The sequence below is a fragment of the Daphnia pulicaria genome, chromosome 4, assembly GCF_021234035.1.
Source record: "Daphnia pulicaria isolate SC F1-1A chromosome 4, SC_F0-13Bv2, whole genome shotgun sequence".
NCBI classification, from domain to species: Eukaryota; Metazoa; Arthropoda; class Branchiopoda; order Diplostraca; family Daphniidae; genus Daphnia; species Daphnia pulicaria.
Window position 1 is genome coordinate 1,669,557 of NC_060916.1, and position 26,912 is coordinate 1,696,468.

The 26,912-nt window shown below is 39.3% G+C and overlaps 7 protein-coding genes, 1 long non-coding RNA gene and 1 pseudogene across 11 annotated transcripts in view; 3 read left to right on the forward strand and 6 right to left on the reverse strand.

Annotated features, from left to right (window-relative positions):
- The window catches only part of LOC124336054, a 570,649-nt pseudogene that overhangs the window by 433,362 nt on the left and 110,375 nt on the right, over positions 1–26,912 (forward strand).
- Positions 1–26,912, forward strand: part of LOC124336181 — a 455,543-nt gene that overhangs the window by 97,042 nt on the left and 331,589 nt on the right. The gene's annotated exons all lie outside the window — the stretch shown is intronic.
- The window catches only part of LOC124336700, a 580,524-nt gene continuing 553,996 nt past the window's right edge, over positions 385–26,912 (reverse strand). The window contains exon 22 of the mRNA XM_046790482.1: positions 385–1,264. Within this exon, the coding sequence (XP_046646438.1) occupies positions 792–1,264 (473 nt within the window). The 3' untranslated portion in view covers positions 385–791. The remainder of the gene's footprint in view (positions 1,265–26,912) is intronic.
- On the reverse strand, positions 4,653–7,647 carry LOC124336174. Its single transcript, XM_046789873.1, has 10 exons — positions 7,166–7,647; positions 6,455–7,070; positions 6,330–6,380; positions 6,192–6,248; positions 6,073–6,114; positions 5,819–5,911; positions 5,674–5,739; positions 5,520–5,609; positions 5,285–5,434; positions 4,653–5,223 (listed from the first exon to the last, which is right to left on the reverse strand). Exons 2-10 carry the CDS (start codon positions 7,068–7,070, stop codon positions 4,751–4,753), a joined length of 1,638 nt encoding a protein of 545 aa, XP_046645829.1. The 5' UTR covers positions 7,166–7,647; the 3' UTR covers positions 4,653–4,750.
- LOC124336572 lies at positions 10,121–11,229 on the reverse strand. Its single transcript, XR_006917067.1, has 4 exons — positions 11,114–11,229; positions 10,917–11,051; positions 10,687–10,831; positions 10,121–10,624 (listed from the first exon to the last, which is right to left on the reverse strand). It is a non-coding gene; the product is annotated as an uncharacterized LOC124336572 (long non-coding RNA).
- On the reverse strand, positions 13,931–16,147 carry LOC124336399. 4 transcript variants are annotated; one of them, XM_046790193.1, is made up of 5 exons: positions 16,112–16,147; positions 15,802–16,060; positions 15,384–15,611; positions 15,099–15,275; positions 13,931–14,984 (listed from the first exon to the last, which is right to left on the reverse strand). In XM_046790193.1, exons 2-5 carry the CDS (start codon positions 16,012–16,014, stop codon positions 14,814–14,816), a joined length of 789 nt encoding a protein of 262 aa, XP_046646149.1. In that variant the 5' UTR covers positions 16,015–16,060; positions 16,112–16,147; the 3' UTR covers positions 13,931–14,813. The 4 variants fall into 4 exon arrangements, 3 of the variants coding, with proteins under 3 accessions (XP_046646149.1, XP_046646148.1, XP_046646146.1); XM_046790192.1 differs by having other exon boundaries at positions 15,099–15,278; XM_046790190.1 differs by having other exon boundaries at positions 15,099–15,311.
- On the reverse strand, positions 17,620–19,339 carry LOC124336444 (zinc finger protein 442-like). The gene is made up of 8 exons (XM_046790252.1): positions 19,136–19,339; positions 18,960–19,058; positions 18,805–18,864; positions 18,637–18,723; positions 18,437–18,577; positions 18,317–18,373; positions 18,186–18,235; positions 17,620–18,109 (listed from the first exon to the last, which is right to left on the reverse strand). The coding sequence occupies exons 1-8, from the start codon at positions 19,145–19,147 to the stop codon at positions 17,932–17,934; spliced, it is 684 nt and encodes a 227-aa protein (XP_046646208.1). The 5' UTR covers positions 19,148–19,339; the 3' UTR covers positions 17,620–17,931.
- On the reverse strand, positions 19,596–26,762 carry LOC124336489 (muscle-specific protein 20-like). Its single transcript, XM_046790325.1, has 6 exons — positions 26,541–26,762; positions 26,319–26,424; positions 20,787–20,868; positions 20,445–20,577; positions 20,233–20,353; positions 19,596–20,162 (listed from the first exon to the last, which is right to left on the reverse strand). The coding sequence occupies exons 2-6, from the start codon at positions 26,340–26,342 to the stop codon at positions 19,971–19,973; spliced, it is 552 nt and encodes a 183-aa protein (XP_046646281.1). The 5' UTR covers positions 26,343–26,424; positions 26,541–26,762; the 3' UTR covers positions 19,596–19,970.
- On the forward strand, positions 22,351–25,113 carry LOC124336501 (muscle-specific protein 20-like). The gene is made up of 4 exons (XM_046790338.1): positions 22,351–22,514; positions 22,698–22,897; positions 23,770–23,890; positions 24,067–25,113. Exons 1-4 carry the CDS (start codon positions 22,509–22,511, stop codon positions 24,247–24,249), a joined length of 510 nt encoding a protein of 169 aa, XP_046646294.1. The 5' UTR covers positions 22,351–22,508; the 3' UTR covers positions 24,250–25,113.

Genomic DNA, 26,912 nt, shown 5'->3' on the forward strand with positions numbered 1-26,912 from the left:
CAAAAATAATTTCAAAAATAATAGTTGATGCTATTACTCACTAGATGGCTTTTCTTATGCAGACGAAGTCACGAGCATTTGTCTTGTACTTTTGTAGCATGAGGTGCTTGAAGTTTTCTTGTGAACGTGATGACATTTTTCTTATTAATTTGTGCTGTTTGGGGTAAAATTTGAACTGTATTCCTTGTTTTGGGCTTTTCTTATCTTAATTGACAGTCACCAAAATCGTATCCCTGTTGAGTGTTGACCAGATGTCGATCAAAATTCCGGCAGCCTCGAAACTATCAACTATGGCCTCATCAATTATCAACCCAAAATCGTATTCAGTCGTCAAACCACAACACTAATCTTCGCGTCACCCCTCTCTGAAAGTAGTGAGTTTAAAACAAATAATATATGTTCTTAACACTTTCGTGCTCCAGATACATTGTATGAGTCATAATGCTAAGCAAGTTTGTCTATCATTTTGCAATACGTTTTCTTGTCTGGCATACCCACAGACCATTTCTTGTCTAGAGATTGATTGTGTGCGTCTGTTGTTTGCGTTGACTTGTCAATGGTGAATTTTCTATTCGAATCCGACCTTCGTTATTTTTTCGGTTCAGGTGATCACATCTAATGCGAACGTCATCGAAAACACCCCAAAAACTTTCTGTCCTTTTTAGAAATCTGACAATTAAAATTTAGATTTTTATTTCCCATATCTGCGAGGATAGAAATAAAGAATAATCCTCAGACTGCACCGTCAGTCGATAACCACTTTGTGCATTTCGCGTTATCAACACAAATTCTCAAAAGGAGGTGACAATTTCCTCCTCCAACATGAAACCGGTAAAATGAGTCAGGTGGTCACTGTTGCCATACAAAATCACCCCTGATGCTAGGCTATCAATCTGCACCCAGACTCGATCCCCCGATGTCAAGTACAGCGTTGACTGGAGAGACAACAGACTCCACTGACGAAGGAGGACGTTTGACTTTTCAATCACGCCCTTCCCGATTTGACCACCGTTCAGATAAAGTCCAAGTTGAACGTGACCTGCCGAAACTGGAAATGTCGCCACTCCGGTGAAGAAAAAGAAATAAGTTCCCGTACGCGGTGTCGTGAATTTCCCCGTTGGCAAACTCATAGCATTTCCCTCATTTACCCGCGCCGAACTGAACGAAATCGGAGTGTTAGTTGTGTCGAACGAAGAATTTCTCTGGACGTAGAAATGGACGGGCGCTGATTTGACGTCGGCGTATCCAATCCATTTCTGTTTGTCTGCAATTAAAAGAATTAGGCGGAATTAGGCAATTAATAACCGGCAAACGTGGCCATATGATATACCATACAGGTAAAGATTACGCGTACCATTTTGATTAGGATAAAAATTGCAGTATAGCGCTTCCATCTTTTTCGCTCCTTTTACCAAAAAGAATCCGCTGATTTTGTGACCCATCCGCTGCAGATCCGCACACGAGGTTGGCATTTGACCAATGTCAACCATCTCACTCGTTCGGGCTGTTGAATAGAAATTAAACAATTTTATTCCTGTATAGGTAAATTGATAAAGCGATCTAATTCAGCACCATTTAATCTTTTAATCAAATCCGCAACGGCGGACTTTGTGCTGCTCAATTCCGTTCTCGCCGAGGCCAAATTTGTTGTTGTTGTTTCCAGTTTACGTGAAGTATCTGAATAATTTCATTCGAATATGTTTAAAATTTAAATGATTTCAGATTTTTAAAATGTTAATTATACTCTCAATTCTTTTCTCAGACTGTTTTCGGCTGTTTAGCGGATTTTATTCCCGGTTTTATTACGTAAGCAAATCGTTGCGAATTTGCTACACAATCGCAGAAAACAATTAATCTGATATGCATTATTTTTCAGTTGCAAAAAGAATTGAGAAGATGTCGAACTTAAATCTATACGTGATGACGAGTGAATGAGTAATAATAATCAAATACCATTTAATTTTTTTGATAAATCATTGGTGCCTTTAATTAATTGGGCCTTTGTTTTTTCCATTTCGGTTTTAGTTTTCACCAAAAGTTCTCTAAGGTCTGCAATTTATTTAGGATTAAAGTAAAAATATTTCATTGTAATCTAAGAAATTGTTAAAAACCTTTGAGTTCGTCCTTTAAATTGTTCCATTCGTCAGTGACAGCCAATTTAGTGTTGTCTGTAAATTTGATTGGAGCCGACAGTTCCGCGTTCGTGTAACGGACACGGACGTTGCGATCCTGAAAGGATTGAGAATCACGAAATTTGCCCAAATTGATTCTACTCAGTTGCATGGGTTTGGGCACAAATTTTTCTCCGTCCCATTCCACGTGGTTTCTACTTTCTTGCAATAACTTTTCCACGTCTTCTTTCAATATTTCGACTCGACGGGATCTGTCTGAATCGATTGCCATTTTCCCTGAAATTGTTGAACTGATTCTGTCCACGTCAGCCCAACTATTTGAGTCGTAATTGTGTTGGATTTTTTCATTATTCTTGAAATTTCTTTTATGTTCATCCGAACTTCTTTTTACGTTTTCAGCATTCTCGTTTTGTTGTTCGGTATTGTGCGTGTTAGTATTTTCTACTTCGACTTTGGCGCCTAAACTAACTCCAAACCCACTGGCAGTGACTTCCGTGTCAACTTTGTTGATTTTAGATTTGTCATTGCGAGTTTGATTGCGACTAGATTGTTCTCGATCCGTTGCTTGTGATCTTCTCATTTCCTTTTCATTTGTATCTTTCGATTGATTTTCGTGACGAGTTTGTTCCTCTCGTCTTTTCTCCGCGTCTTTATTACTCGAAGTTAATTTTTCTGTTATTTCCGACTGCTTCTCCGCTTTTTGAAACATATCCGCCAGTTTCTTTTGAGTTTCCTTGTCCAGTTTGTTTATGATTTCATTTAAAGTTTTCGTCGTTTTGTCCGGCCGGTAATTGTCCTCATTCCAGAAAACAGAGTTCCACATTTTGTCGCTTTGATCTTTGATGGTCGCCCTAGACGTGGCCAGCAAATCTTTGAAAATATTTAAAATTTGCGATTCCGTGTCAGGAGACTCGACCTCAGAGTCGTCAAATGTGTCCATTCGGAATTTGGTGGCCATTTCCGTCAGCATTTTCTTCTCGTCGTTGGCCGTCAGAAAAATTTCTTTTTTGTCTCCAAATTTCTGTAAAAGAGCAGTAACCATTTCACCGGAAGTGACGCTGTCGATGCTGATGGTCGTCTGTTTGGTTTGCGACGTCTGCGATGACAAACTGTAGAGGAGTTTTAAGTGGTCGAATTGTTCGGGATTAGATCGCATTTCGTTAGCCAGATCGTCGCAGACTTTCTGCTCAGAACACGACAGAGAAAGCCTCAGGGTTGTGCTCTTGTCATAATTCGTCCACACTGGCGATAGCGAATAATCTGCTGTGGGTGTGTTGCTCGTGAGAATGACCTTCTCCAAGGGAATAACTCTCACTTTATCGGATTGTATTTCTTGACCGATGGATTTGTTTAAATGTTTGACCACTTCATTTTGGACTTTGGCGTTCCACATTTCCACACGAAATCTCATCTCTGGTTGCTTCGTAACGTTGTTGTATATACTAACGGCACTTTTGTGGTCTAATAGCGCGAGGGGAGAGTAGAAGTATTTTTTCTGGCTGGCGGTCGTTGATGTTTTATGGTTATTGGCGTGTTCGTAAATTTCAATGAGAAAATTGCCGTACTCCATGGAACTTAACGTGTCCGGTGAGATTTGAAGTTTCGCCCAAGAAGAGGAAGCACCGGGGTCAATTGATTGGCAGTTACAACAAACGACAAAAACCCAAAAGATGGCGAGTATGGACCTCACCGGAATCGTTGCCATTTTCAATTAAAGCTTTATAAAAATTGTGAGGGAAAAAGATAGTTGATTTTTAATTGCAATTGAATTAAAAGGAGGGAATGTTTGAACCAATTTTCTAAAACATATATAGATCAAGTAATAGGCCGAACTTACTTAAGATGAAAATATACGAGAACTTGGTATTAGTTATCTAAGACAAGACTGTTGACGCATATTCCGAACTGAATATCCACGCACAAATTACTGCGTATTTATACAGAAATATGAGGGAAGGCTTTTTCGAATCTGAGTTTTTCAGTCTTGGCTTTGCATATGCAAGTATGGGTTCGTGCGATTAAAGTCCAGTGGGTGATCAAGCAGGAGTGTCATTTGATATTCCTGGCGTTGATTTATGCGATTCGAAGCAGAACATTCGGATTTTTACCGTAAAAGCTATCCCGAATAACCATAAAATAAAAAGTTCGTGCTATTACTATTAGGTGGCGTTGTTACTATGCGTGAGATGAGTAAATTCTGTGCTGAATACGTTATGCCGGTTTTTATCTTGGTTTGTTGTTGAGGAATTAGAATTGGGGTTTTCTTTCTTACTATAAGCCAATCACCAAACTCGTAACATATTTATCCAGTCCTCAAACCAGTCTGGTCTTCTCTGACTGAACTTTCAGAATTAAAAAAAGAAATCTGGCTATCAAAGCCAGTTTTTTACTTATCGCATCTTCATGTTTATTTCAGATAGAAACGTTGTTAATCTATTATTGTATTCAGTCCATTTGCATACGCAGTCAAATTTTCAAGAGAAATTTCTATTAATCAAATAGAAAATTCATCCTATGCCTTCCATTCCCTATTGTATAGTCCAATGAAAAATTCATTTCCCTGTCCTCTGACAGTCGATGATCGCTTTGTGCATGTCGGATGATCAACAATTCAACACTCAATTTAGAAATGGGGAAAGTTCCTCCTCCAGCAGAAAACCGGTGAAATAGGTGGCAAATAGACTTGACGATTCCATGAACGTAATCTCCACCCAGACTTGATCGTTTTTTTTTAATTTCAGCGTAGACTGAATGGTCACTGTACTTTTTCGATCTGTGGTGTTTAAATCGTCAACATAAGCCATTCCCACTGAATCCCTCTTGAAATCCCTGTTCAATTGAAGGCTAACTCCTAGCAAAACTTTAGATGAAGAAGTTAGAAAATCCGCCAGTCCTATGAAAGAGAAGAAATAAATTCCCGGTCGTGGTGCCGTAAATATCCCTGTTTCCAAACTAAAGGCATTTCCCTCGTTCTCCCGCTGCATTTTGAACTGAATCGGACTGTTGATAGTGTCGAACTTGGAACTACTCTTGACGAAGAAATAAACGGGCTCTGATTTGACATCGGCGTACCCGATCCATTTTTGTATATCTGCAAATCAAAAGACAATTTAGACAATCAATAATGAATTTTAAAAAAAAACTTGTCGTACAATTGTTATTAGGATAAAAGTTGCAGTAAACTGTTTCCATCTTCCTCACACTTTTCACCATAAAAAATCCGTTCAGTTTATGTCCAATTCGCTGCAGATCCGAACATGAAGTTGGCATTTTACCAATGTCAACTATTTCATTCGTTCGGGCTGTTATTGAAACAAAATTCAAATTATTCTATATTCTAATTCTTCTGTAATTGTCGTATTGTAAACAAACTTCACAAAATTTTACCATTTAATTGTTTTGTCAACTCAGCAACGGCATCAATTGCGTTTCCCAAATCCTGCTTCATTTTCGTTGAGTCGAAATTTGCTGAGGTTGCTGAACCATTTCATTAGGTTAGAAAGGGGTTTCACGTTTAAAAAAAAATAAATTATAGGCCTACCTCCCAGTTCTTTTCTCAGACTGTCTTCTACGGCTTTTTGGTCTTGAACGATTCTTTCCAAACTTGCTACAGATCACAGAAAACAAGATTAATAAAACTTTAAATCTACATTATTTAGATTTAAAAATAATTTCAAATTTTGTGCCATTTAATTTGGTAGTCAGATCATTGACGTTGTTAATTAACTCGCTAGCTGCGTTTAGTTTTGCTTCAGTGCTTTCCAATTTATTTCGTGTCTCTGCAAACCAATTAAATTTTTAATTTACTATTAGGTTAAAAAATCTGACTTGAACTTGACAATCATCAAATATTATCATATAAAAAGTCCCGTTGTTGAATTAAAAACAATTTAGAATTTTACGTGGGAAAAATATCTCTTCCAATGATAACAAAAATTACCTGCAAGATTTCTTTCCATGTTTTGGATTTTATCCGATAAACCTTTTAGTTTCAACAGTTGATAAGTTTAATTCATAGCGAACAATAGCGAATAATCAATTCATTTTTATGTATTCTACCTTCCTTAATGCTGGTCACTTGTGCCTCAAATTGGTCTCGAAGATTAATGAATAAATCTTGAAATTTTTTTATTGTTTTTCATTAAATCCTATTATGCCATTTTATTCGTAAATTAGATAATTAATCTATTTAAATACCGTTGTTGTTGACTGTTTGAGATGTTTCATGACTACCAATGGAACAAATATCTAAAAATGCAAAAGTAAAATTAAATGTTTTTTTTTTGTTTGTTTTAAATCAAATTTCTTTCAAATCAGCATACCGTCGTTAAATTGAGACTTAAATTCAAGTCGTAAATGATCAAATTTTTTGGGGTTATCAAGTATTTGATTCCTCACTCGATTGCAATCTTCCCGTGTCGGGCAGATCAAGGAAAACCTAAGTGGATTGTCATACAGAATCCACTCATCAATCAATGAGAAATCAGGAGATTGTACTTTGCTGGTCAGCCTGACGCTGTCGTAAGGGAGGACTTTCACTTGATTGAGCTCGATTTTTTTACTGAGCTGCAGCTTGAGGTTGAGGCGTTCTAACACTTTGTTGAGGACTTCTGAATTTGAAATGTGAAAACGGACTTGGAGCTTATTTTGAAGAGGAGTAACATTGGTGTGCTCTAGGAGAGTGATCGGCGAGTGGAAATATTCTTTTTTCTTGTTACTAATTTCTTGACTTTCGTAAATGTTGATACAAAAGGACTCGTGCTGCATGGAAAACATTTTAGTCGGCGCCGGTTTTTTCGTTGAAGCGGTTCGAGAGTCAATTGAGGTTTGGATGGGATCAGTTACACGATCGTCTGGCGATTCTAATTCTGAAGAAGCAAAGCCGAGCAGAAAAAGAGCCAACACAATCACCAGTTGCCATGACAACAAAATCCTCATCTGTAATTGCCATTCGAAATTTTCCAATCATGATTTTTAGCCAATAATAGTTATGTCAACATTTTGAATTATTTGTTTTATACCGTGTTTATTACCTTTGAAATAGAACGCCGATCTTTTGGTGTGCTTCAGCAACAGTAGCTGAAGATGTGACGGTATAAACTGAAGGTGAAATCTATTGCCACGAAGGTTTTGTGAATTTGTCATGCGATGGGCTTAACCGCCAAGAAGCTCTTATTTTTGTCTCGCTCGTACTCAGCAAAATAATATTCACGGTCACTCCCGCCAGCGCCTGAGGAAAGCGAAACCTCCCAGCCAAAACCGCGACTTCCAACCCACTTGATCAACCCACCACCCATCGCTGGAAGCCTAGAAGGTTGCCTGTACCAGAAAATCAATGCGTACGTTAACCTTGCGAACAAACCTTGCAACCGAAAGTGAAACAACCGTAAACAAAATCCCCGTGGCTATCCAAATATTTTGTTCTTATATGAATCTACAACAGGGATTGGCTATTATTGAGGATTTCTTTTAGGGTGTGTTAGGTTAGGCTTTTAAAACCCAAAATGTCATACGCACAGACTTGGCCCTGCAAAACAACAGTACTGAATCCATCAATACTACTTATTCAATAATCTGGTCATCTATGAAAAAAATATTTACAATATATTGGGGCAGCTGATTGCATTAAGTTTAACTTTCCAACCTGGAAATATTGTTTGATTTTGTTATCACGGAAGTGGGCAATTAGCTAGTGAAAAGTTCTACCTGGAAGCCAACTCAGTTTCAATCGAACGTTTAATTATTAATTATATTAACGATTCACGTGACTTCCTGGAACGGATTTCTGTCGTTTTCCTATCACAATTGGTGCCATACGCGGAAGATGGTTACTGTCGAGGCCGATCCGGCGACGGAACGCTACAAGGCTCCTTACTCCGACTGGCGCTGGTTCTCCAAGTGAAGAACAATAAGATAGTCTCTGTCTGGCTTTATTTCTCTTTGTTGATGGAATTGAATACTTACTAGTGAAACCGGGAAATAATTGGCGCAGGATTTTCCATTGCTTCCTGCTCAGTATTGATTGGAGCAGCGTCGCCACAGTTTTTCACCGATCAGTAACACACTACGTTTTACGACGTCTCGCGAGCATCAATAATTGAAATTACCTTTTATTAGCGGTCTAGACTGAAGATGGGGGTCTGGACTCTGGATATTTCTTTAACAGACGAGATCTTCAATTATTGAAAATGGCATTGGACACTAAACAAAATTTTTTTACTTTACATACCGTCCAATTAAAGAAACAATCGTAGTAAAGCTTTTATGATCCATGAGATAGAATCAAGGTACGAGTGAAAGGCTAACTTCTAATAGCAAGCTCAAGCTTTTTGGTGTTGTGGCTTCCGAAAATGAAAAGAAGACATGTCACAATATATGTCATAGAGAATTGGGAGATGTGAAAACAACAATGAAGAACTCTCAGATGCTGGCTCTAGCCTGTTCTGATATCCTTGACGGAACACGTTATCAACAAGCGATTGTTTTTCTATTCTCGTATACACTCAATAAGATTCGACTTCAAACCCGTCGGTCAAGCTGAGCTGAGAGGATTGTGAAGACACGGTCTTGATGCCCGTTAAGGAGCTGTTATTCTCGGGTTATTCTCAACGAGTTTTTAGAGCTGATCCTTCCCATAAAAGGAACAGAAAACTAAACAAACTGGATATCAAATAGTCGAAAAGGCATAAATTACAAAATTGAAGGCTTTCGTCCAAGTTCTCTTTCAAGCCGCTTGCGAGAGATATTTAGAACAGTTCAGATCCATCCGCTCGTATGCTAAGGAACTGTCGGCTGTCACCAGGGGGCCAAAATATGTCCACCAGGTGGCCAAAATATGTCCACCAGGTGGCGCGTGTCTCCGTGACTCATCAACGGCGACCAAATTTCCGCCATTATCCATTTGTTTCCGAGTCACGAAGCGAAAGTGTGTTACTTCTCATCATGCCGTGTGCTCTACATTTCCCATCAAGTTAAACAGGTAATTGTTTTTTCCTGTTTTGATTTTGTTAAGGTTTTACTTACTGAATGTGTCTGAATGTGTTAATTTAGGTAATCTATCCTTGAATTTGCCCTTGGCCAAATAATCTTATCGCGTGGCCTGAAACTTCTGTCATGCTTCTGTGTATTTTGCCTAAACGTCGTTTCTTGCAGTCTTGCTACCTGATGAACACCCTGCAGCACGTTTCGTCAGAAAAACTACAGTAATTATGTTGATCTAGTCGATCTAGTATTTAACCGCAAGGCTACAGACTTAGTTATATGATGACTAGACCAGAGTGACTATAACCCTTTGCTTCACTTTTTGTAGAATTTTCAATCAAGTCTATTAAGATTCCACCTTTTCCTTATGTTAGCTAAAACTTTTTTTTATTTTTAGAAGCTTGCCAACAGTGGATTCTTTTGTAATATTTAAAAGTGACTGACTTCTGTCATTTGTTATGTTACGTGAGACTTCCTTTCGCTATGTTAATGATTTTTTTCAAGTAGGATTGACAGTTGGATGAAGTCTGAACTTCTTTGTTGAAGTCCAATTTTAATATGGATTTGTTTAAGCCAGCAAGTGGAAGGTGTGATATTGAGCTGATGCAGTCTTTGGTGCCGGTGTTATCCTGAAGTGTAAAAGAGCTCTATGCTCCAAGATTTATAAATGTGGGAATTTTAAAATCTCTTGCCACCAGGGGATAGACAAAGGAGTCACAACCCCTAAGGCAGTGTGGATGAGTGTGATAGATGAAGCTGTCAACCTTTAATTTGATTGAAGGAGGTTGAACCTGTACGACCATGTGAGATAATTGTGCTCGTACGTGCCTACATTACGATTATTTTTTATTAATGTGCGTAAAGAGAGTTTTGATGTGGAAATAAATGTTTTTAATCTAAAACAAATAATAATTCAATGCAGATCAAAAACACTTCATAATCAAAAGTAAATGTAATATAACATCTGAAAATAAAATATATTTACATTCATTAACATCGTACCCTTTATTATTCTCAAATAAATTTGTTGATCAAAAATTTGTTGATAAATTTGTTCAATCAAATCTTCAACATTATATTCCACCTAACCATCACTAACCGTAAACTTAGATAGCTGTTTTGCTGACTTGCAGTTACAATCAATCAAGAAAAGGGAAGACACTGCCTTGATTCAGTTGATTGACTCTGACCACTGACCAGGAAGATTACCTGACCAGTGAAGAAGAGTATGGTCAGTTTTGCTAAGAAGCGATTAGTCATAGTAGACTTCCTGGTTAGACTCATGACCCTCCAAAAAATTTCCTCTGATCATGCGCCTTCCCCGTTCGACCAGAGCCCTCCCCACCGGCGGGCGTTGGTTAGTGGTTAGTTAGGGAAACGGGGCCACAGAAAAGAAGGGAGCCCAGATTATGCACTTGTAAGTTAACTAACAACTACACAAATTATACCAGTCTTCAATTCCAGCAATCTCTTGTCAGTTTCCAAACAACTATAACAGCAGAGGGATTAACCTGAAAGGAAAGTACATTTAGGTATAATTTTCAACCCATATTGTAGTGACAGAAAGCAATACCTCAAATCTTACATTGTCCTAAATTAGAAGTGGTAATCACCACAAAATCTTGAGTAGAAACATTTTGTTGCTGTTGTCTGCAAAATCGATAGCAGTCAAGAATTGGATCTGGTGAAGGCATCAACATCTTGAAGATTTACAAAAACTTGACAGGGAAAAGTTAACATGAACATTTTAAACCTTAAAGAAAACAGTTGATTAAATTTTTGCAACATGATATGATGAAATACCTTGAAGCAGAAATTATTTGGCTTCAGAAGACATAGAATGCGAGCTTGCACTTTTTGATTAGACCATTTTATTTCTACTGTCACGAGCACCTACGTACCGTTAGCCAGGTACACGAAAACTTCAGCTAAAATTATCTAAAAACATTTAGTCAAGAATGCAGTAAGAATCATTAGCTAAAAATTGTGTGATCAATTACTTAAACCAGTTAGCTCATTATCCGATCTCCGTTGTTTAATTTTAAAATTGTTTTGAAGTAACTTATGAAAGTTACGACGTCATGTGTCATGTATGTGCGACCATGCGACTGTGAATGTGCAACTAACATAAGATTCAAAACTCATTACTAGATGTCGCCACTGTCGTACTTGTTGTTCCTACGTCCCCTGTCATGAAACGAGACGAAATGGGCGAAACAAATTGTTGCTAATTATACTTCTATTCCTGTGATTTCAAATACCAAATTGAACTTCGTATCTTATGTAAGTTTACCTTATCCTGGTTTCCTTATTTTCTATTATACCAACTTATTTCTTCAAATTTTAGATGTATAGCTACTGTCAGTCAATGATCCCAACAAGTTGACTTAGCGCTCAGTCATTTTCCATCAATTAGATCCTCATGCTGTCAAAAGCCTAAAACTCATATTTGAAACAAATGTGCGGAGATAAGGTATTTTCCCATTACTGCTACCAACTACTCCACATCAGATGCCTTACTAAATCATCACCCATAGGCTAAAGGTAAGCATCAATAATCGGCCTATCACCACACTACTGCAATAATTCATAACATTCTCTTTAGCATCAGGAAATGTATACCACCTGAAGAGTAATGCAGTTGGTTGCTGTAATTCCATTATTCCGTTTTTTCATCATGAACATTTCAGTGTGCTTCTTATAGAAAAGGTAAAGAATTAAAGATTGATATGCTTTTTAAATTTTTATATTTTCATTAATGTAACACATTTTTTTTTTTTTTACAGAGCACTAAAGATCCCCCACGGACATCCTTGAGCCAATGCTGGATTTGTCCATGACAGAAGAGGGACATCCACCAACGTTCTTCTCCATCCTTATCTTCAAGACGTACGCTCGCTCATCCAGCTTCACTACTTCAGTGCTTCTTATGCTGCTAGCCTGCTACACAACTTGTCTTGCTTCACTGGCGAGTGCGATCACTTCATTTGCTGTGACACACCTTCAGTCACTCACCACGTGATTATGGCCAGGTACCGGACAATTGACTTATTTAATTCGTAGATTATCTACTAGTAATCTATTTACGTTAAGCTCTGTCTGTGTAATAATTCCAAAATCAGGCCCTTCTTGCGCGGAAAAGTGTTACTTAGACTTAGAAGTGTTTCTTTTTTCTAACGCTAGATGGCTCGATAATTTTCAGCTGTCGAAACAGTCAGTTTCAGTTACTTTGCAAATCTCTTTAAACGTTTATCGGCAGCTATTGCGTGGAAATATTTTAGTTAAAACTGACGATATCTATTCCACCAACAAAGCTCACTTGTTAAATTTTCGATATTTGCTTTTTTTTCTACTTCCGGTTTTCTCATTTTAGTCAGTAGTTCAGTAAATATTCATTCGGCGCAAAAAAGAACCACATATTCGTGATCCTCGTCAAATTTGTGGTAAAGTTCATGTTTTTATTTGTACGTACGCGTACTTCCGGTTTCGAGAGTTATCCTGAACTATAGTTCAGGAAAATTCTCGATTTTGGCCAAATTTTAGATTTCGTTTAAATCATACCATATCGACCCCAAATTTCATGGAGATCACGAATATATGGTTTAATTTGACATCAGATCAATGGTTAAGGCGCTATCGCTTACTTCCGGTCTAGTTCCGGAAAATTTTCATGAAACTATCAAGTGAGCTTTGTTCTGTGTACAGTTCTTAATTTTGAAAGCTAATTTTAAGCAAAATTTTAAGCGCCTGTAAAGTTTTGAACACAAAAAAAAAACAGATTAATCTACCTTATTGTATTATGTAACTTTTATTGGCATTTCACTTAATAACAATTGTTTTGTCTTTATTCAGGTAATGCAGAGGAGATCTCGCGAAGATGGACACCAAAAAATCTCCGGTATCTCCAAAATGTCAGCGCGGATCATCATTTGTTGTTGGTAATATTATTTGTGTTAGTTAACCCGTTGGCTGCCACGCCTTTGTTCCCCCTTGTAGCTCCTTAGCACGGGCCGCGCTGTTTGGTCTCGTGGTTTACATGCCGCGGGGTCGGACAGTCGCACCAGCCCAAGATTCGCCGCAAGGCGCCTGTTAGGCAGTGCACCATAGGGACTTCCCCCTTGTCGATACGGTGATGGATTCTAGAGTCGTGCATTCCATCTTCTCCCGTCACCGTGTCAGCCCGGACTTGTCAGCAATGGCAAGTCCCAGCTTGGTCATGGATCCTTCAGACATGGCGCGTAGAGAGTAGAGGACAACCTACGGGTTGTATGGCGTGGCAGCCAACGGGTTAACTTAAGTGTATTTATGTATGTATTTATGCATGTATAATTTGTGTGATTGTAAAATGTGGAGGAATTGTGGGTGGAGGTGGGACAATAAAGCGATTCCTTTTATAAGTTATTTGTTCATTGTCTCTTAATTTATACCAAGTCTTGTCTAGGTATCTATATTTCTTACAACTTCAAAGTTTTTCATGTGTACACAAGAGTCAGACACTTGCCTATTACTTAAAGAAATCAACTTTCACAACTTTAGATTATTTTCCCTCTGAAAATGAATTCCATTAACGAAAAAATGCAACTCTAAACAGAATTTAGAGTAAAGCTAAGTATTTACGTCTCTTCACAACTTACCCAAAAAACATAATCGCCGAAGCACAAGAATATGTCCGTATGCAGGGCGACTAAGGCAGTAGTCACCTCCAAAACATGAAACAAACAAATCACAGCGCAGCGAACAGGTCTTGAAGAAGTCCTACACGAATAAAAACACCTGTCGCAATGTTGAAAGGTTTGAGAATAAGTCTTAAAAGAAAATTTACCGCATTACAAATATTTATTTTCAATAAAGATCAACAATCAATTCCCAGTGTCTAATAACCATGAAGATAAACGCCAAATTTAAACATGATTAAATAATATAGAAATTTTGGATCTAGTATTTAGGAGCCTCCTTGTAGTAAGTTGGGGAAGCGTAGGTTGTGGTGTAATATTCAGATGCCTTAGTAGTGTAGTAACTCGGAGCAGAGTAGTGCTTCGGAGCTTCGGCTTCGGTGTAGTAGGTCGGAGCAGCGTAAGTAGTGGTGTAATATTCGGGTTCCTTGGTGATGTCCAATCCCCAGCAGCTGGGAGCCTCAGTGTAGTACCTGGTGGCAGCGTAGGTTATAGTATAATTCTTCGGGGATGTGTGGTGTAGTAAACAGGAACCTCTATTTAGTAAAGGCTTGGAGCAGAGTAATACTTAGGTTCGGTGTAGTAAACTGGGGCAGCATAGTGGTTGTGAAAAATTCGACCTTGACGGGGTAGTACTTGGGGGCTACGGTGTAGTAGACTGTGGCAGCATAGTGGTTGTGTAATATTCGACCTTGCCGGTGCAGTACTTGGCTTTGGTGTAGTAGCTAGGTGTAGCGTAGGTTGTGGTGTAGTGAACTAGAGCATCAGTGTAGTATTTCTGTGCAACGTAGTACGAAGGAGCAGCTTCTGTGTAGTAAGTCGGGGCTGAGACTTGGCCGCCTCAGTTGTGGTTGGGTATATCAGGGCAGAGTAGTACTTTGGCGCTTCAGTGTAATATTCAACCGTTTTGGCGGAGTAATGAGCTGGAACCTCGTTGCAGTAGCTGGGAACAGTAGTACTTGGTAGCCTCATTGTATGTAGTAGGATGGAGCAGCATACTTAGTTAGTCGTGTAGTACTCCCGTGCCTTAGTGGTGTAGTACTTGGTGGCCTCGGTGTAGTAACTGGTCGTTGCGTAAGTTGTTGTTGTGTAGTAAGGCGGTGGCAGTGCGGTTCAGTATTCGCCATAGCAAGAAGACATCGGTACACCAGTGGTCGACCCAGCCATCGACGATACAACACCCAACACCAGCGCGACACTATGGTTAAATTTAAACATTAACACTCGATAACTGGAATATTTACGAATAGAAAAAGTAGGCTTGATACAAAACTCAAACAGCTCTCTATCTAAAAAAACACTCAATGTTTACCCATGATTGCGAATTGGTTACAGGATGAGGAATGCAGTTGGTGACAGTGCGCTGCTTTGCTGCAGTTGTTGCCGTGTCGGAGATGCTCATTCGACTGACTCCTATCTCCCTTCTCGCGTTTAATACGATTTTCCCTTCCTCATTCACCATCCAACTCGAACCTTGCGGCAATTGTACCTGCTTGGGAATGATGCAACACTTGTCACTGGTGTACTTTTCAATTATAACTATATTAATAAAAATGTGGAATTGATACGATACTCAATGTATAGACAGAATATTTACCCTTGATTGCGAATGGGTAACAGGACGAAGAATGCAGTAAGTGACATAGTGCACGACAGTTGTTGCCGTGTCGGAGATCCTCACTCGACTGATTTCTACCACCTTGTCTCTCCTCTTAAACGACTTGGAGCAGCTCAGGGCACCGTAACATGTAGTGTAGTACTTGGGCACTTGAGTGTTGTAAAAATTAGGGGCCTCGGTGTAGCAGGCAGGGGCAGCACAAGTAGTCTGCATAGTCGCCGTAACCAGAGACATCAGTACACCAATGGCCGACCCAGCAATCAACGATACAACACCCAACAGCAGCACAACGTCATAGTTAAATAGACAATGAATAAAAATTTAAACATTAGTATGCAACAAATAGTCAAGTGACATTAATACAAAACTCCATGTTAAAAACAGAACATATACCCATGATTGCGAACTGGTAATGCGATGAGGTAAGGCAGTTGGTGCCAACTGACAAATAGTGCGCTGCAGTTGTTGCCGTGTCGGAGATGCTCACTCGACTGATTTCTATAGCCTTTCCTTTTTCTTTTTCATCACGTCCCGTTCTCACCCAACCTCTACACCACTGCATGATTTGTTTTACGGAATGATCTCCGTGACCTTCGAGTGTGAAGGACATGCAAACTGGCCATTCCTTCTACAGGTTGACGTTACTGGGGATGGGTCTACAAATATAAAAATGAATACCAAATGGCTAAGCCTTGAGGCTATGGTACCTGCTTGATAACGATGTAACACGTGCCGTTCTCACCCAACCTCTACCCGCTGCATGACTTGTTTTACGTAATGATCTCCGTGACCTTCAGACATGCAAACTGGCATTTCCTTCTGCAGTTTGACGTTGCTGGGGATGGGTCTACAACAACCAATATCAAAATGAACACCAAATGGTTAAGGCTTAAAACTCACTTTATACCAATTGAAATTTGAGTCATTTGACTCGTTTCTTCGGTGAATGAATAAATCTTCTATTTTGAACGGTTTGAAGGACAGTCGGCTTTTTGAAAATATTCCCCTGCAACATTATCTAGGTTTAAAACACATGATCAATCCATATTCATTTTATGAGGTGCACACAGTTGAGCCTTGTTAGAAACCTCTTCTATCGTTGAAATATATATTTCCGTAAGGGTTAAACCAATTAACAACACAGCCCGCCTACTAACTAACCCTAAACGAGTTAGTTTTAAATTTAACTCAACAACCATTTCCAATAATCCGTTGTATACGATTAATCAAACAAATTCCGTCCATTATATACGTACCTGGTCATTCTCCTTTGAATCCGAAGACCAGCTTGTCGTTTTCCAGAAATTCCTACGGCTCCATCAGACCAAAACCAAGCTGGAGAAGAGGCTGGTGGTAGACCACAATCACCATGTGCCACTGACAAGAGAGAATGTCGGACCTCCAAAAGCCATGCCACTAGCAAGACCAGACGAATCGGCAGATCTATAGACAAGCGTGGCTAATTAATTTGAGGCATCATTTGCTGGTGGCTCATGCGCAAACGGCAGGCTCATGCGCCACAGGAGTCGCCGCACTGCCAAAGAACATACCCTTATCCATCCATCAGGGGAACTCATGCCAATCCATGGTAGTTGACCTTAAAGGAGGTTTTCAGGCACACAGGTCATCAACTTCGACATGACACGCGGCTTCCTGAAAGATAATTTAATGAAAAATATATTGGTAAATTGACTACTGAAGTAATAAAATAATAATTTAAAAAAAAAAAAACTACAAAATTTAGTTACCTTTCTATATATGCCGTGACTAAAAATGGCAATCTATGACTCCCGAGTCCGAAGGTTATTTACATGTGTGGCTCTTCTAATAAGCTGATGAAATACCAGCAATAGTGATCACCAAGAAACTGGAGTGCAAGAACACGATCCACCATTTCACCCGGATGAAGTGGATGTGGTTGACATTTAACGCTCAAATTTACTTCATCGCGGGATTATCCATAAGTGGAGACAAGTTCAACATGCACACTTAACTTGAAAGGACTAGACTTGTTTTAGTTGAGCTAAGTGATGGTGTAACATTAGCCCAACAAAGATACACAGAAAAAATTCTTGCCTCTCACAATCTAAAACTGTAAATTGTGTAAAATTCGAAGCCCAACTGGCAGTTCTGTCGTCAAATAAACGCGGTAAAACTAATCGAGAAACCCCCCAAAAAATGGGAAAAAATGGAAAAAAAAACACCAAAATGGCCATTTCGTTCAAGGAAAAGTGCAGATTTTTTTCTAACATGCAACAAACAAAGACAACTGATATTCCCAGGGATAAAACAAACCCCCCCCCCAAAAAAAAACTAATGTTACACAGCAATTTCATTAACTAAAGAAAATGTAAGTTGTGGGAAAATACAAAGCAGGTAGCATGCCATTAATTTAAATTTTGATACATGCAAAAAAAAGGGAATTAATTTGTGTAACTATAAAGGTTAGGTAATTAGGTTAGACTTGAAAACTATGCGAAGCCATGCCAATTAAACCAACTAGTTGAGTACAATATTCTTCGATACCTCATTTTTCAGTCCTGCTCGACAAAAGAATGTTTAAGTGAGATGAGAGGACAACTCTCGGCCAGAAGTTTCCTTGAAGAACTGAAGTGCTGCCGGCTATCCCTGATTTCTGCAATCCATTTTTCAGATGCGGCTCGCCTACAGTACCTTTCTCCTTTTGCGAAAGCTCTTTAACGTTTCTAAATTTTCGACAGTTATTATTATTATTATTTCATATTACATATGTTTATGAAAATAGTGTTTTTAAAAATTTACCTGTAGGTGGACTGGTGTTTAGAAGATGAACCACACCCTTTTTCAGAATTCTAACAAATATATATTAGTAAAAAAAAAAAATGAAGTAAATTGAAAAAACTTTTTATACATGCAGCATATAAAATGCATACCAGTTTTGGAGCATGACAGCGAATGTGATTTTGTAAGTGAGATTTTAATCTAAATGACTATAAAACATAATTAGAGGATTGAATGAAAGTAAAGAAAATAGTACATATAAATTAATATACCTTCGAACAGATTTGGCAAGTATGCTGATTTCTTAAATCCTGATCAATTTCTTCCTTGTTACGTATTCTTGAATAGAAAGACTTTGTTGGAGCATGTGCTTCAGTTACATGACTTCTCATACTTAATTCAGATTCACAGTTCTAGAAAAAGCATATGAACCATGATTAGGAATGTGATGACACATTAAGCTGTAACTTACATGTGTACACAAAAGGCAAATAAATACTTTGTCTTCAGGGTTATGCATTTTCTTATGTCGTGTGTAGGTAGAAAGCTGCCTAAATTTCTGTACAGTATAAAAAAATATGAGGGACAGAAACAGCACAAATCAATCAAAGAAAGAAACCTTAGCATATATTTTATTTACCTTAGAACATATTTTGCATTCAAACAATGCTTCAAAGTCATCTGCACCATGACTGCTTTGCTATAAAAATAAAAACGATTACTGGAAAACTAGAAGGCGGGCTAGAAGACATGTTGTCACACATTAACTGAAGTATCAGAGAACTTGAAACTTACAGCAGAACAGTAATGACAGTGGTAGGAACTACTTTCGTTATCAGAACCATTTTCGGAACTTCCTGATGAGCCTCCATTTGTGACCCGAGAAAGCATGAACTAAAAATAAGCATTTCATAACAAATGTCAATCTTTTTTTTTCTCAATTACTTCCATTTTTATAAAGATTAACTCACTCTACTAGACATGATTCAACGTCACTAATTTCTTCTCACTTTTAACTTCGGAAATTGATGGGAATCTTTCAATAATTTCTCTCGTCCGCTCAGTCCTACCGTGACTTCAAGCCTACTGAATTTCAACCACCATTTTTCAACTTTAATCTTTTCTTTAACCTGCTTTAACACACGTGTTCACGGTCGGTTATGTCAGAACCGTCAGGGCGGGATAATAGGACGCATGGCAAGCTCCAGAGATGGCGTTGCGGCTGGTGGTTTAGAAATAAGGAGGAAGGGAACGATAAAAATAGTAGGGCTGGGCTGGGATTACGAAGGTAGGGAAATAATGTCGTTTTATTTTATTATTTAAACTAAATTAGTAAATTGAATGTCAATATAATGAACATTCCATAAAATAAAATACACACAAGAAAAAATATTCTACTTCGTCGGTCGATTGTAACGATTGATTAAACGCTTTTTAAGTTAATTTCCCGTGTATTTCTATTGCTTCAGCTTCTGTTCTATTACAATTACATTCGGTCTTTTTTTTCTTTCGTGGTTAATCAAATAGAGTTAATATTAAATTTGAATTAATAAACAAAAAAATCTCCCTTGGAACTAAACTTGCCCTCCGTGGAACGAATGAGAAAGAGCGGTAGATATGCTGTGGGCGCGAATTTGATTAAAAAGATTAAAGACAAAATAGACGTAATAAAAGTCAAAGCGCATAGAAGTTTCGTTTTTTTTTCTCTTTCTGTTGTCATAGATTTTTTGAATTTTTCCAATTTCGAATATTTCGTTTAGTTTTCTTTCTTTTTCTTTTTTTTTAAATCCATAATCTTTCCTCCTTTTATTTGCCTAGAAGGATTTTTCGTGACGCTCCCATGTTTAGACCAGCTTGGGTGGCTCCTTTGTTGGTTCCAGCTTGAAGTCCGATCACGGTCTGTCCGGCTTTCAATTGCTCCTCGGAGAAATTGCGCTGGTTCTTCTCCGACGGTTTAGGTCCCAAACTGGGTCCCTGATATTCCGGGTGCTTGTAAGTCTTGATGATTCATAAACGAACATCAATATTTATTGAATTATTTATTGTTATTAAATATATATTGACTTACGGCGCTTCCGAGACCGAAAATGGTCGAAGTGACCATGGCGATATCCTTTTTCTCAGACAAATCGATCGTTTGGAAAATATCACTTTCAGGCACTCCGTATTTCTTGCAAGCTTCCTGGAACCTGTAAGTAAATCAAATTATAAAAATTAAAAAATTTGAATAAGATCTCTGACTTAGTATACACATTGTCTTAATGTAATCTGGATTCATACTTGTTGAGATTTTCGCAGATTTTGAAATGACCAGCGCCACTGGGATTGATCTTGTTGATGGAGCCAGGGGAGACAATGTTCATCAATTTGCAGAGGATGACGCCATCTTGCAAAGCGTCTTCATACGAGACACCTAACAAATGAGATAAGAGTGACAAGAGAGTCGGTTATTATTAGCAACATTAGGCAACCCATGTGCCGTGTAACTCTGAGTTGCTGCTGCTGCTGTATCTAATAAAGCAGCTGATCAATCATAAAGTCAAGCCCTCCCTCCGACCACCAACCTCCCGGCCAGTCAAAGTAAAAAAGCGCAATGGTTGTAATTATGTCTGTTTTTATCACCTTCGGGAAAGCTCTCTCCCGTAATGGTTTCAATCCAAGCTTGGGCTTCGCTTTCCTGTTCCGGCTCGCGTTTGCCGAGTGCCTGTACATAAAAAAAAACCAAAACAAACAAAAAAAGATGAATCGCAAATTAGTTTCAGCTAATATGACACGCAACAACACTCGGGACTTGTTGTTTTTTCCAAAATAGAAAGAAAAAGTTTAAACATTTTTTTAAAAAAGATGACAAAACTAAAAAAAGAAGAGAGTTGGTGAAAAACGGTTTCATATTTTTTGATATCCGGAAATAGAAGCCAGGCAAGACACACGTGTCCAGTCCGACTCATCCGTTCATCGCACCCACCCCACCACCCCACACCCCACCCGACACAGTCGTGAAATGAAATAAAAACATAAATTTTCCACCAACCGGCCATGCGCCGTGTGTCAAAATACACACGCCAGGCAAAAACTAAGTTTAGATTTTCGCGCTCATCGTGTTGTATATACTACGTATACGTTGTGCAGATCTAATAGAGGAAGGATCGAGCGTGAAAGAAAAAACAAGAAAGTGCTCCGTGTCGATGATGTCATCCCATCCGCCGTTGGATCGATTGGGTGAACCAAACAAGCACAAATTCTAGAAGAAAATGGGCTGAAATAGCTCTACGCCATCCAGGAAGTGTTGAATGAGAGAACGTGACGCTCACCAACCGTTTTGTATTTGTTTTGAACATCTTTCACGGGTTTTTTTATTCGGTCCGTTTCTATTTTTACGGAAATTTTTTTTTTTTTTTTTTTTTTTCGATTTGGCGGACGATTTGTAACAAAATAGAAAAGAAGAAGAACGGGATCAGAAAGCGGCAGCAGATCAGAAAGGGTAACGGGTCGGATAGATTTTGGCGGACGGGTGTAGGTTACCACCAGCGTGAGAGAAGCTCTCCCGAGAGTTCCGAACGGCCGTAGTCACGGGCGGATGTCATAAGTTTAAAAATAGATTCGGGCGCTAACGCCGCACGGGTCCGTCTCTTTTGCGATGACGTGAGCGCACCTATCGGGCCGCTTTTGCTCGTAATAGATATACGGCCTCCTTCTTTTCCCTTCGGGCTAATCGGGAAAAAAAAACAAAAAACAAATAAGAAGAGAAATTCTTTTTCAAAATTTTTTGGCGCCCAAAATGAGCCGTTTCGAAAAAAATAAAAAAATAATGAAAATCCATCCGATGATCCATAATCCGCAGTTCCGCACCAATTATTGGACACGGCATGATTATTAACATTCCAAACGGCGTGTGAAAATCATTAACTTGTCAATCGCCCGTCGTGTTTCGTATCGTGTACAGGGCACCGGGGATGGATCCCGAAACATTGTGAAAAGAAAAGATACCGAAACGAAAACAAAAAAAGAAACTATTTTCTTTAGACTCCATCACTCCTCCTTTTTTTTCCCGTAAGGGGGGAGGGGGGGAGACATGGCTTCCGTCCAACGGCGGAAGAAAAAATAATAACAAGAGTTTGGAAAAAAAAAGGTTCAACTTTTCTCCCCGCCCAGCTGGCCGGCTACATAACCGACAACAGTTCTCCGGTAGCGACCTAGTCTACTCTCATCCGCCATCGAGCTTTCTCACTCTCTTCACTCTCTCTGTCTCACACACTTTGATTCCAGTGAAAAATAATTTGTTTTCAAATTCTTTTGACTTTTTGACTTAATCCGTACAACTCTCAGCATCAATCGCAAGCGAAAATGGTGGTAAGTTGACGAGCATTTTTCCCATCCATAACTGTGCGGAAGACACTGTCGTCAAAGTGTCACGCCATGTCAAGTTAACGTCAAGTCGAAATTGACACGCCATTAGAGCGAATCGGAGAAAAAAAACCCAAATTGTTTAAGAAAGAAAAAATTCAATTTTTCCTTTTTCAATGTTATTTACAGGGCCGCAGCAAAGAACAGGAACAAGAAATCATCGAATGGATCGAGGCCGTTTTGGGCGAGAAATTGCCCGGCCAGCCGTACGAGGACGTCCTGCGCGACGGCATCATTTTGTGCCAATTGATCAACAAAATCGCGCCGGGCTCGGTCAACAAGATTCAAACGAGCGGCGGGAGTTTCAAACTGATGGAAAACATCCAAAGGTAAGAAAACAACAACTATTAATTCTAATCATTATTATTTATTATTATGATACGCGATTGAAATTCTTCCGGGATATAATATCGTCGTCAAAGTGTCAACACGTCATTCACCCACCCACACGAAGAGGTTGGAAAAAGAAAAGTTTGTTCAATGCGAGAGAGAGAGAGCCACAAGTTATTACAAATTGCTTTCGCATTTTGTCAGCACTAGGATAGAAACGATAAACATTTTGGTAAGAAAATTCTACGAAACGGGTGTGTGCGTGCGTGTGTGGGTAGGAGAGAGCCAATAGGAGGTGGCAGATGTTGTGTTAAAGAGGCTGAGACTTGCTTCCTCCTCCTAAACATAAAAGTCTCTTTTTTTATGATTTTTTTTCTTTCCTTCTTTCTCACTTTCCCGTAAGAAAAATAAAATAAAAAAAATCTGAAAAAATCCCCCCCAAAGGAAAAGAAGACTGGAGGCAGCTGTTCCATTAAGAAGTCGAAAAGCAAAAAGAAGTTAAGAAGAAGAAGAAGAGGCTTGTCTATTTTTGGAGCGGTCGTGATGGTGGCGCAATAGAGACTCGACTGTGCTGTGCTGGGCTCTGCTTCAAACACGTTTAACGAGTTTAGATTAAGTGCAAGCGCGCCAAATTTGAATGATGCTTGGCGCTGTCTTCTGCGACGATATTTCACGTTCCAATTCTGTTTTTCTTTTTTCAATTTCGTTTTTTTTTAAAAACAAACTTGACACATTCCGTCGCAGCGTTAACAAAGTGGACTCAACTATGCGGGTGTGCTATCCCTCTTCCTCCTGGCTGAATTCCGATAACAAATGCGCTCGTTATAATAATAATAATATTTCGTTTCGTGTGTGCGTGTTTGTTGCGCAGGTTTCAAACGGCGTTGAAAAAGTACGGCGTTCCCGAGGAGGAAATTTTCCAGACGGCGGATTTGTACGAGCGTCGCAACATTCCGCAAGTCACGCTCTGCCTCTACGCCTTGAGTCGATTGGTATGTCACAAACACAAATGCGCGCACGCAACTAGCGCGCTCGCTGGCGATTATTTTTTCACGAGAGAAACAATTCGGCCAATGCGCAGCGGTTGGAGCTATGGGGGAATTGCTCAATTTTGTTCTTCTTTTTATTTTTTTATTTTCTTTGACGGTGATGTCATCCCACCACGCAGACGCAGAAGCATCCAGAATACACGGGTCCTCGCATGGGACCCAAGATGGCCGACAAGAATGAACGCGAGTTCACCGAGGAGCAATTACGTGCTCACGAGGGACACGTCGGACTCCAGGCCGGATTTAACAAAGGAGCCTCCCAGGCCGGCGTCGGAGGATTCGGAAACACCCGACACATGTGAAAACAAAAACAAAAAGAACAAAACTCTCTCCCCAGCAGCAGCCGGCGACGCTAAAATTCACAGCCAATTATCGTAATCCCCAAACTTTTTAATTTCATTTTGGTTGTTTTTTCTGTTTTCACTGATGATTATAATTGACATTTTTTTGGGATTGGAAGATAAACATCTAGACGAGAGGTTATATAACATATATTTCCTTTTTTTAATTCGATGGCACAGCCCCCTAAACCCCCATCATCGGTGCCAAATAAATGACGTAAAAGGGAGTTGGATCATGTTGAGGGGGGACTTGATTCAAGCAACTTTTTGTGCATAAAAGAATTATTCTTTTTGTTTTTCAAATTGATTTAATAACAGCCAGCCAGCCACTTTCTCCCTGCCTTTTGTTTTCAGTCTGATTGTTTCGCTCAATCGTCAAACGAACAACACAATGCCGGAGCTATAAAACGAGATTGAAGCTATTTTCTAATTGTAATTCATTTTTTGTTCTTTCTGCAGTCATTTCTCTCGTTTCCTTTTTGTTTTCTTGTTTCATTTTTACTACACCACTCACAACATTCTCTATATTTGGATCTGCATTTGAAATTTGAATTGAAAGTCGAAAAGATTGGGCGAGAAATGAAAAAAAGAAAAGAAATGGAAGCGAACCGAAACCACCGAATTTTGCACAGCATCCGCACGCATCCGCCAAACCAGCGCACATTCTCACACTTGTTGTAATAATACAATTCCTTCTACTCCTTTTCTCTCCCGCCGCAGGCTGTTTGTCCCAACTATTATTTGAATTTCGTGTTGTCACTATTATTCCTTTGTTGTTAATTATATTAACCGCAACAGTAAAAAAAGAAGAAAACCTTTGTCCAAGCTGTGTCTCTCTTGTCTTTCGTGTTGTATGCATCGGTCAAAATAAATCATTCGGGAAAAAAACAAAACAAAAGAATCTAGGAGTGTATAGCCTGCCGGCTCTGCTGTATGAGCTCTGCCAAGAAAGTCGAGTTGGATATTCCGTGAAAAAATAAAAAAAAGAGAAATTGCGTCGAATCATTTTGGCGTTCCAGTGTCTTCGTCTGTTGTTGCTAATCGAATCGAGTGTGTGAAGTCAGGCAGGTTTTTTTTAATTCTTTCTAGAAAAGAAAAGAATTTCCACAGCTGTCATCGACTACCACTAGATGGTGACCTCCATACCAAATATAAACTCGCGTGAAGAACTTCCCCAAGAAAAAAAACAGAAAAACAAACAAAAACAAGAAAAACAAAACGAGTTACACATTAGAGCGGATGGGAAGAGTCCATTCCAGCCGGATGTGTTTTAGTTATTTCTCTTCCTTTTCTAACCCGGAAAATAAATAAAGGTATGGCCGACTTGTATGTTTGGTTTGTTTGCGCAAACAACCAACAAGTTTACAACGAAGCGCTTCAACCTTTTTGCTTTTAAACGAAAGATGAACCGTATCGAATGGTGTGCGGTTTTTCCGGCTTCGGAGGGTGACTCACACCCGACCGGTCCGGTCCGGATCCACATAAAATGTCTGGTCTGCCTATAATATTTATACACCCAAACGCTCTTCTCCTTCTTCCCGGATTTCAAAAGGATTCAAGAAATATTTACGCTTCATCTTTTCTCGAGTTCCCTGTTGACGTTGAGCTCGTCTCTTTTCTCTGGTCCAGTCTATGGTGTTGCCTGGTTTCTATCGTTCAACTCTTCTTTCTTTCTTTTTTTTTTATTTCCTCTAGCAGCCCCGCAAGTATTTATCGGAGGGCGCGTACGGGAGACGGATCCCCGGTGATACGACCGGCCGAAAATGCAACAAACTTGCACACAACGAAAGAGTGAGGGCCATGAAAGAAAAGGTTTGCCGCTGCTGCTGCTAGCTTCTATCGTGTGGCCTTATAAGGCGTGATCGCCTCCGCCGAGCGCATTTTTCCACCACACGCAAAGAGAAAAGGAAAAGAACAGAAGAAAAAGGGGTTGTTCCCTTCAAAAGACTTTCCGTCTTCCCTTCCGAAAAGCTAATTTAAAAAAATGCCCAATCGAATCTCTCTAAAAATTCCGTCTGTTAGTCTCTTACCTGCCATCTGGGACGTCCAGCCATTGCGCAAAATGTGGAAGTGGGGGGGTAGTAGTAGTAGATAATTAGCCCGTCAAACAACTGGAGAGTCAATCGTTGCAGAGAACTAAATGAAGAGAACAGGTTGGAAATAAAAATAGAAAAATGTTTTCCAATGATTAAAAGTTTCAATAATTTCCTTTTGAAAAAAATATCCATGACCAAAATTCAAATGATTATTACCGAAAAGGAGCGGTCGATTTTTCTTTGGCGTGGAGGGAAATAACCGTTGCGGAGTATTAGTGCGGAGTGCGGAGTTGTTTCAAAAAAATAACAAAACCCGGGTGGATTGTTGTTGACGATGGCGAATCGCAATTTGAACACACGTTGTTGAAAAGTTTTCAAACAAAAAAAGGCGCACGCGAACGGGTCTAAGCTCTTCCACACCGGTCTGAATGCGACTTGAGAGTGACTCGACTGGGAAACGTTGCTGGGAGCTTCATGGCCCGTCTGCGGGGCAAGTCTCTCTCCTTCTCTCTCAGCATGGGGCATATACACACAGCTCTCAATATCTAAAAAAGAAAGAAAAGAGGGAGGGAATGAGTAGAGAGAGAG